The sequence below is a fragment of the Bombina bombina genome, chromosome 4 (assembly GCF_027579735.1).
Source record: "Bombina bombina isolate aBomBom1 chromosome 4, aBomBom1.pri, whole genome shotgun sequence".
Taxonomy (NCBI): domain Eukaryota; kingdom Metazoa; phylum Chordata; class Amphibia; order Anura; family Bombinatoridae; genus Bombina; species Bombina bombina.
In genome coordinates, this window is record NC_069502.1 from 804,021,089 (window position 1) to 804,031,307 (window position 10,219).

A 10,219-nucleotide genomic window follows, 5' to 3' on the forward strand; every position below is an offset into this window, starting at 1 on the left:
CCAGGCAGAGGCAAAAATAGATAGTAAGAATTACAGTGCATTGTATATATGTTTGAAAAATGTATTTGTCATTGAAATGTGCTAAAAAGCAGGTCATTTTTTTCTTTAATCATATATATATATAGAATATGTGGGAATTACAGTGCAATGTATATATGTTTGATGCAGTGAGTCGATGAGTAGATTTATGATGTTACATGGGGCTTTACCCACAGCTCTGAGTAGACTTATGATGTTACTTCGGATTTAACTCAGAGCTGCTTGGGTAATCCTAGGATTACTCGGGTAATGCTAGGATTACCCAATTTCTGACTTTACCCGCAACATATATATATATATGTGTGTGTGTGTACATATGTATTTATAGGTGTATATTTGTATTTACAGACATATGTACACACACATATAAATACACACTGTGTATTTATTGTAAATTTTAAAATAGATATTCATATATATTATATATATATATATATATATATATATATATATATATACACACACCTATGCCTCATGTATATTCAGTTAGGTCCGTAAATAATTGGACACTGACACAATTTTCATAATTCTGTCTCTGTACGCCACCACAACGGATTTGAAATTAAACAACCAAGATGCAATTGAAGTGCAGACTTTCATCTTTAATTTAAGGGGTTGAACAAAAATATTGTAATAAACATTTAGGATTTGCAACCATTTTCATACACAGTCCCCTAATTTCAGGGACTTAAATGTAATTGGACAAATTAACAAATCATAAATAAAATGTTAATTATTATTAATTCATTGAGAATCCTTTGCAGGCAATGACTGCTTGAAGTCTGGAACGAATGGACATCACCAAACGTTGGGTTTCATCCTTTGTAATGCTTTGCCAGGCATTTACTGAAGCTGTCTTCAGTTATTGTTTGTTCATAGGTTTTTCTGCCATAAGTTTTGTCTTCAGCAAGTGAAATGCATGCTCGATTGACTCGGCCATTGCAAAATATTACACTTCTCTGCTTTAATTTTTTTTTAGTCATTGTCGATCTGTAAAGTAAAGCGTCGTCTAATAACCTTTGCTGAATTTGGCTGAATCTGAGCAGACAATAAATCCCTTTAGACTTTATCAGACTGCTTCTGTCACTTCAATAAACACTAGCGACCCATTGCCATTGGAAGCCATGCATGCCCTTGCCATCACACAGCATCCGCCGTGTTTTACAGATAAAGTGGTATGCTTCAGATCATGAGCTGTTCTAAGCCTCCTCCATACTTTTTTCTTCCCATCATTCTGGTACAAGGTGATCTTAGTTTCATCTGTCTAAAGAAAGTTGTCCAGAACTAGGCTGGCTTTTTTTTTTTATAGATATTTTTTTGGCATAGTCTAATTTGGCCTTTCTATTCTTGAGGTATATGAATGGTTTGCACCTTGTGGGGAACCTTCTATTTTTGCTCTTGAGAAGTCTTCTCTTTATGGTAGACTAGGATGATATGCCTACCTCCTGGAGAGTGTTCTTCACTTGGCTGGATGTTGTGAAGGGGTTTTTCTTTACCATGGAAAGTATCCTACGTTCATCCACCACTGCTGTCGATGTCCAGGCATTTTTGTGTTGCAGAGCTCACCAGTGCGTTCTTTTTTTCTCAAAATGTACCAAATTGTTGATTTGGCCACTCCTAATGTTCCTGCTATCTCTCTGATGGATTTCTTTTTATTACCATTTAAATAAACAAGGTTGTAAACAATACAGTGAGATTTTTTTTCAACTCTATAGTCAATACTGTTGTGGATCTATAGTTGTATTAGGCAACATTTCTAAAATAAGCAGAAAACATAAATTATGCTTACCTGATAATTTTCTTTTCTTCTGATGGAAAGAGTCCACAGCTGCATTCATTACTTTTGGGAAATAAGAACCTGGCTACCAGGAGGAGGCAAATACACCCCAGCAAAAGGCTTAAATACTCCTCCTACTTCCCTCATCCCCCATTCATTCTGCAGAGGAACAAGGAACAGTAGAAGAAATATCTGGGTGAAAAGGTGCCCGAAGAATAAAAAACAAAGACGCCCAACATAAAAAAAGACGGGTGGGGAGCTGTGGACTCTTTTCATCGGAAGAAAAGAAAATTATCAGATAAGCATAATTTATGTTTTTCTTCCTAAATGGAAAGAGTCCACAGCTGCATTCAATACTTTTGGAAAAACAATACCCAAGCTATAGAGGACACTGAATGCTAAAATGGGAGGGTACAATAGGCGGCCCATTCTGAGGGCACCAGGCCTGACTCCACTACCCAACAAAAAAAAACCTGCTTCGTCCGAAGCCGAGAAAAACAGAAAGGGAAAAGGCCCCAAGGACACTGACCAGCAGATAGCCCGGAACCCTAGGTAGAGACCGCAACATCAGACACAACTGAGCCAACAGTCCTCCAGAAGACACAGTCGCCCAACAGTCGGTCCCCCACCACACACCCTTTACTAGCGAAGGGAACTCCCGCCGAAACTCCCAAAGGAATAAGGCACGGAAGAACCAAATGGGAACCGAAAGTTACCACAAACTCCATAAAAGGAAAAAACCCCAATCAAACCAAGCTCGCAAGACCTAAAAGGGTCCTGACAACAACGGGAGGCAACGCCCAATCCAAATAGAAACCACAAGGTTTAGAACCGGAAGCAGAACAGAGAAAAAGTTCTCCCAACATCCTGCAAAGGATTGGAACAGCTAGCTAGCACTCGTCAAGGCTCAAACAGCTGTAGCTGGTTTTAAAGAGCAACCCTTCACTTGCCAGGCAGCAAGTCAATCAGCACCTAGGAACAACTGAAAACAGAGACCAAACATCATCCGAACTCAGAACCTTGAGGAGTTCTGGCAAAATTACATGTAGCAGACCAGGACGAGGTAAACACCTGAGTCAAGAACACGCAGCCATCCTCAGGATGACACAGAAGAAATTGCTTGCTAGAAGCGGCTACCGAAATGTAGAGTTCTAAACCTCCATTACAGAAGGCACACTTTAGGCAACCGAAACCGCCAGACCTACACATAGGTCCCGAAATAAAAGGAGAGCACAGAATCTCAACGAGGACCAATGCGTCCTGCCGGGCCAGCCCAAGCATTGACAGGTCTGAAACCAGGGGACCAGAAAACCCCCCGGGCTCAAACAACGAGCGGAAAAAATGGCACAGCCATTACAATAGTGCTCGGGTGTCAACCCGGAATACCACATGGAGACCGTCGACAAGGCCTTAGACCTAGAGGTCTAGCTAAAGTCCCAACATAGACTCAAGGCGGAGCGAGCAACTCTCGAAATTGACAGAACAACCCAGAGCGCGTACCTCTCTCTGAAATGGATTAACCCGTCTGTCCTAACCTCCTGAAGCCAGGAGAAGCCCTAAGATAGGGACCACACTTCCGAAAGAAGGATATAAGCCCCCCAAGACAAAGGGGGGCTGGCAAGCGGGCCGGAAGGATAGAGCGCCTGCCCCCAGGACACAGCTGTAGGCTGAACCGAGAGAACAAAACTCCAATGCCCTAACCTGGAAGGAATCCCCTGAAGATCTAACTGGCTAGCACACAAAGTACCATAGCTGCAGTAGTTCCACAGCGAACCCCTTTGCTTGCAGAGCAGCAAAGTCATCACACTATTTCAGCAAGCCAACCAAGGGAAACCGACCATAGGCAAAATGCAAGCCCAAGGGTCAACGGCACCCAGTCAAACCTGGTCTACTGAACCAGATCAACTAGCCCAACCAAAAGACACTGCCCAAGTTTCCTGGAACTGGGGACCCCGGGCCAGCTCTAGATCCTAACAGTCCGGTACAACCCACAACAAGATCCACAAAGGAAATGCTGAGTGAAAAACTCATCCACCGGAAGAGCCAGAGCGAGGAGAGGTCCGAGCCCCCAAAATAAACAAGAACCCGGAAACTGAAATCCCCCATCTGATAAAAAAACAGACCCCCAGGAGATACCATACAATGTCCAAAGTAAAATGGACAATGAGAAAAACTTGCACATCCTGACCAGAAGACGAGACCCCCTTGCCAGAGTCCAACACTCCAAGGAGCTAAAGAAGCAAAGGTTGAAACAAGGTCACTAGAGCCATAGGCGCAACAGCCACCTATGACCAAGAGCAAGGGGGATACCTCGAGGACAATGTCTCTCGAACAAAGGTTAGCCTCCACATCACCCCCAAAAATCAGAGGAGAAGAAAGATGCAGAGCATCCCCCAGGTCCGGGTAGAACCCTAATCAGAGCTCAAGGAGACCACACTGCACATGTCCCTACAAAGGAACCAACTCCCGAAGGGAACCAGGTTCCCCTAAGGAACCCGAGGAATGGACGAAGTCCGCAAGGTCTCTAGAAGAGGACCACAGCAGGAACAAGTCCAAGGACAATTCCAGAGCCTCAGAAGGCAGAACCACTCAAACAGCAGTAAGGAGGTGATAAGCCCCCAGTCATCCCCAGAGAGGAAAGAAACTCTATGCCCCAATAAAATCGGAGCAAAGAGAGTGATGCAGCAGAACTCCAGAGACCCGGTCACCAGATTGAGTGCTGAATAAGGATCCTTTTAGAGTGTTTAGCTGAACTTGTAAATAAAAACAAGACACACAAATAATGTGAGCACTCAGCGCCCCACCGGACCAGCCAGGCAGAACAGGCGCCATGTGTCTGAACAAGCCACAGGACAAAAGATCTGAATTCCAGCAAGACAAGCCGCAGCTGGGGTCATAACTGTCAAGTTGGCTAAATCCTCCCTCAGAGGGGAAGGTAAAACAGACAAACCTAGGACTAATGTGTACCTTAACAAGCTTCCGAAGAAGCAACCAGAGAGAATTGATCCCAGAAGTTCCTGAAGGAAACACATAATCAAAATTTTAAAAAAATATAAAGGCAACCCGTAGGTTTACGCCCCCAGGAAGAAAACAGGCATAACCGCAGGACCCGCCAAACGGAACCCTGATCTTCCAACAAAAATCTGGGAAAGATCTCAATAAGCAGACAATTTGGAAATTACGTCATCCTCTCATGTCTAATGAGGTGAGCCATTCAAAGTAGAATACAGCGGATTCCCGTATCGTTAAGGATAGAATCCTACAATAACTCAAAAATGTGTCTGAGTAAAACGTGAAGAAGCGCTATTCTGTAACGAAAGGCACAACAATCAGGGACAGCTACACCCGCAGGGTACTGTATAGGCCCACCCAAGGTTGGTAGACTCGGGATGATCAGGCACGAGCACAAACGCAAATAAACGTCTGGACTTTGCAGACGCATAATCGCCAAAAATATGTGAAAGTGAAAATGAGCTGCAACCTCCGGGGGGAACAAGCCGCCCTGTAAGGAGGGATAAACATAATCTGGGTTACCCGCATGTGTAGTAGTAGGGAGCGGTAGGGAACTCGCCTCTCGGAAGACAGAACACCCAGAGGCGGATGGCTCATCCCCAAGCCCGAGGAACAGGGCGCTCTATCACGGCATATTGAACATAACTGATTGACCTGTGTCAACGGGGCCAAATCGCATTCTTCACAAGTCAGCATCAGAATACTCCATAACTAGAAAGAGAATATAATATTATGGACTAAGAAAAAACTTAAACGGTACCTGACACCCACAATGGCTGAGGCACTAACCACCTCCTAGAACCAGACACAAGCAGACTCTAATTTTTCAGTCGCCACATGGTCAGGAGTGTGGAAATGGAAGACCAGAACGAAAACACGTCCAGTCACAAGGTGAACCGCACAGTCCAAAAAAAGCGCACCCAACCATAAGGTTGCATCACTTCCAAAGGCCTTTATGTTCTAAGCTAAGAGCCCAGTTAACACTACATATAAGCAGATTGAATCACATAACAAACATGATTAAAAAAAACCCTGTCCAATAATCCCCCTCAGGAGACATTAACCCTTGATTCCAAGATACCAAAGGAGCCTCACTGAGGCCCTATAAATATACTTAGTAAGTCCTGCAAGATAGTTCCTTACGGGAAACATTAATAAGTTACAGTACATTCTGATGAAGTAAAATGAAACAATCTTACCGGAATCTACACCATGGAACAGGCACACAGCCCTTCAAGTGTGACGAATAGAAGCAGCGCCTCCGCAATGGACTTGAGAGAAAAAAGCAGGCAGCGAAGCGAATTTCGACAACGCTGATTGCTTGTGGAGCTGTTAATATGAGTTGTGATGGTTTCGCAGAAAGACTCTCCCTGCATCACTGGACTCTAACTTTGATCCAGGCTCTCACTGAGAGACTGATAGGATTACTTAAATACTCCTGTCCAATGTCGAAGAGTACTACCCTCCATAAGAGACAACTTATGACACTTCGCTGCCAACCTCTTGGGACGAAAGGCAAAGAATGCCTGGGGGGATGAGGGAAGTGGGAGGAGTATTTAAGCCTTTGGCTGGGGTGTCTTTGCCTCCTCCTGGTGGCCAGGTTCTTATTTCCCAAAAGTAATCAATGCAGCTGTGGACTCTTTCCATTTAGGAAGAAAATTAAAAATATTATGGAGGCTCAAGGTGATCACTTGGCTATTCAAACATACAAAGGGACCCTGGATCCCCATGGCAAATACACTGGGTCACACAGGGTGGATAAAAATTTAAATAGGATTTATTTTTTTAAATGCTTTCTGAGGAAAAATCCATCTAAAGATAGTTGCTATTCAATATACATTATAATCCAAAGGTTATTCATAATGATATATATATTAGTTTTTAATTATATAGAAAGATGCTGTTTATTCATTGCTGTAATGTTTTGTATGAATTTTTTGATATGTAATAAAGATTTGTTTTCACGCTAAAACATTTTCCACAGTCAGAACATGAAATTGCCTTTTTCTGCTGTATGAATTTTCTGATGCATAATAAGATTTGATTTCCGAGTAAAACATTTTCCACAGTCAGAACATGAAAATGATTTTTCTCCTGTATGAATTTTCTGATGCATAAGAAGAGTTGATTTCCGAGTAAAACATTTTCCACAGTCAGAACATGAAAATGCCCTTTCTCCTGAATGAATTTTCTGATGCATAATTAGATTTGATTTCCGAGTAAAACATTTTCCACAGTCAGAACATGAAAATGCTTTTTCTCCTGTATGACTTTTCTGATGCATAATAAGATTTGATTTAAGAGTAAAACATTTCCCACAGTCAGAACATGAAAATGCTTTCTCCCCTGTATGAATTTTCTGATGCATAATAAGATTTGATTTCTGATTAAAACATTTCCCACAGTCAGAACATGAAAATCCTTTCTCCCCTGTATGAATTTTCTGATGCGTAATGAGATTTGATTTAAGAGTAAAACATTTCCCACATTCAGAACATGAAAATCCTTTCTCCCCTGTATGAATTTTCTGATGTGTAATAAGATTTGATTTCTGAGTAAAACATTTCTCACAGTCAGAACATGAAAATCTGTTCTCCCCTTTATGAATTTTCTGATGCCTAATAAGAGTTAGTTTCAGAGTAAAACATTTTTCACAGTCAGAACATGAAAATCCTTTCTTCCCTATATGAATTTTCTGATGACGAATAAGATTTGATTTCTGAGTAAAGCATTTCCCACAATCAGAACATGAAAATTCTTTTTCTCCTGTATGAATTTTCTGATGAGCAACAATACTCTTTTTACAGTTAAAACATTTCCCACATATAGGACAGGAAAATGTTTTTCCTGTATGAATTTTTAGATGTTTAAGAAGATGTGATTTCTTAAGAAAACATTTCCCACATTCAGAACATAAATTTCCCACGTGGCTTCTTTGATTTTGAAGAAGATGTAAAGAAGCATCTGCAGTCTGATCATGATTATTGCAGTTCGTGAATTCCCCTGTCAATAAGAAACACAATGGGAGTAATGTTATTAATTAATTAAATAATTATTTTATAATGAGAACATAAAACTGTTCTGATTTAGTCATTCCCCTACACTTGTAGTAGACACTGTGAGAACTAGACATTTTTTAAGCTTCCATGCTAAGGCTTAAGGGCAATTTACTGGACATTAGGGACCATTTCTGAGAATTCACACTTAGTCAAAAACCAAACTAAATAGAAATGAATGTTGTTTTTCTACTTAGTGTATCTAGTCCTTTTAAAATTATGTCCACAGAAACTTTTAGTAATATAAAGATAAGTTTATGGGTTGAAATAACTGTAACTAATGCTTGCTTGCTTTTGGTTAAAACAAGGATGACTCTAGAACAACAAAAACAAAGAAAATGGCCCCAGGTGGTGTAGTATATCTAAGCAATATAAAAATCTTCATTAGAGAGAAGAATCTCACTCACGTGTCAACTACACCTTCTGGGATAATCAGCAGCTCCCCAGCCAGCTGTGTTACTCAGCAATTCTGTTATATCATTTAGATGATGATTATTTAGCTGAAAAAGCTTAAAGTGAAGGTAAACATTGATGAATCAAAGCCCGTTTTTTAAAAATACTATAAAAAACAGGGGTACTCTCATTCATCAAAGTTAACAAAGAAGCCGTTTTGATTAAAAACTTACCTCTCTCTCTTCTTTGCACAGCCAGAGCAGCTTCCCCTTCCTGGAAATCCTCTCTTCATATGTCATCAATGACTAATCCGGCTTCCTCCAATTAAAGCATGGCCTCAGGCAATGACTACCCTGGGGGGAAAGCCATGACTGGAGGAAGCCAGATTAGTCATTGCTGACATGTGAAGAGAGGAAATACAGGTGGGGTAAGCTGCTCTAGCTGTGAAAAGAAAAAAAGGTAAGTTTTTTAATAAAAATGGCTGCTTTGTAAACTTTGATGATTGAAAGTGTCCCTGTTTTTAATAGTATTTTTAAAAAACGGGCTTTCATTCATTAAAGTTTACCTTCACTTTAAAGACCCCAATACAGCTAAACCAAAAAGATATCAACTTGTGACAAATCTCCAAAATAACATCAAACCACCACAGTTAGTGAATTAACTCTAAATAGACTGAGCATTTACATCACAGCAATGCGGGTTAAGTGTAAAAGCGCTTTAATATGCAACATAAATGATTGTTTTATTGTTTAAGAATGTTACATTTATGACATATATTCTTTACTTATAATAAAGACCAGATTATCCTTTTTTTATAAAAATTAATATGTAAACTAAACTATATTAGTGAACATACACATCACAAGTACACTCACTTGTGCCCTGTATGCGTGTGATGTGCATGTTCACTAATATGTACACGCATCTCTGCCGTTTCCCAAGACCCGTCAAACACCCACTCACCTGTGTTGTTTCCCACAGACACATCTCACACTTACATTCAACTGTGCCATGCAATCTCACACATACACTATCTGTGCCCTGTTTCCCACAGACATGTCACACACAAACACTTACATGTGCCCTACATCCCTCTAAAGTGTCACACACGTACACTCACATTTGCCCTGATTTCCTCAGACATGTCACACACGTACACTCAAATGTGCCCTACTTCCCAAAGACATGTCACACACATACACTCAACTGTGCCCTGTTTCCCACAGACATGTCAGTTACACTCACCCATGCCCTGCATCCCTCTCACGTGCCACATACACTCACTTGTGCCTTGCTTCTCTTAGACATAACACCTGTATACTCACATGTGCCCTGCTTTCCTCAAATATGTCATACATGTACACTCACCTATCCCCTGCTTTCCACAGACATGTCACACACTTACACTCACCTGTGCCCTGCATCCCTCTCATGTGTCACTTATATACACTCACCTGTGTATATACACTCACGTGTCACACACCTACCTGTACTTATATTGTCACATATTTCCTGCTCTGCAGCTTCTGCCATATTTCTTTGCCACTGATCTTCTGTTTGTTCCATGTTACATGAAATTTTAGCATAATTTTCACCTGAAGAAATAAAAATAAAAAAAATAAAATAAATAAATAACTCTTTACAATTTCTGTAGTATCTTTTTTAAAAAGGGTTTAAAACAAAATGTGAAAAACTGTGTAATTTAAGCTAAATACGCCTGAGCCTACACCACTAGCAGTCACATCAGTAAGAAACAACAGTAAATACAACCGGTGTCATGCAGTAAAGTGAGTTAATTAGTATCAGTTATTTTATTTGCTGCAAATACAGCCCCAATTGTAACCAATTCCTATGTAAGACGTATTATAGGGTTTTGTGAATTTTTAAAATAATATCCATTCTCCCTTGCTTATTAAAATCTCACTATAGCCCATTTAAATTA

General features: G+C 40.6%; 1 protein-coding gene across 1 annotated transcript; it reads right to left on the reverse strand.

Moving 5' to 3' along the window:
- Positions 1–620: 620 nt before the first annotated feature.
- LOC128657049 (gastrula zinc finger protein XlCGF17.1-like) lies at positions 621–9,900 on the reverse strand. Its single transcript, XM_053711276.1, has 2 exons — positions 9,765–9,900; positions 621–7,831 (listed from the first exon to the last, which is right to left on the reverse strand). Exons 1-2 carry the CDS (start codon positions 9,841–9,843, stop codon positions 6,813–6,815), a joined length of 1,098 nt encoding a protein of 365 aa, XP_053567251.1. The 5' UTR covers positions 9,844–9,900; the 3' UTR covers positions 621–6,812.
- Between the last annotated feature and the right edge of the window lie 319 nt (positions 9,901–10,219).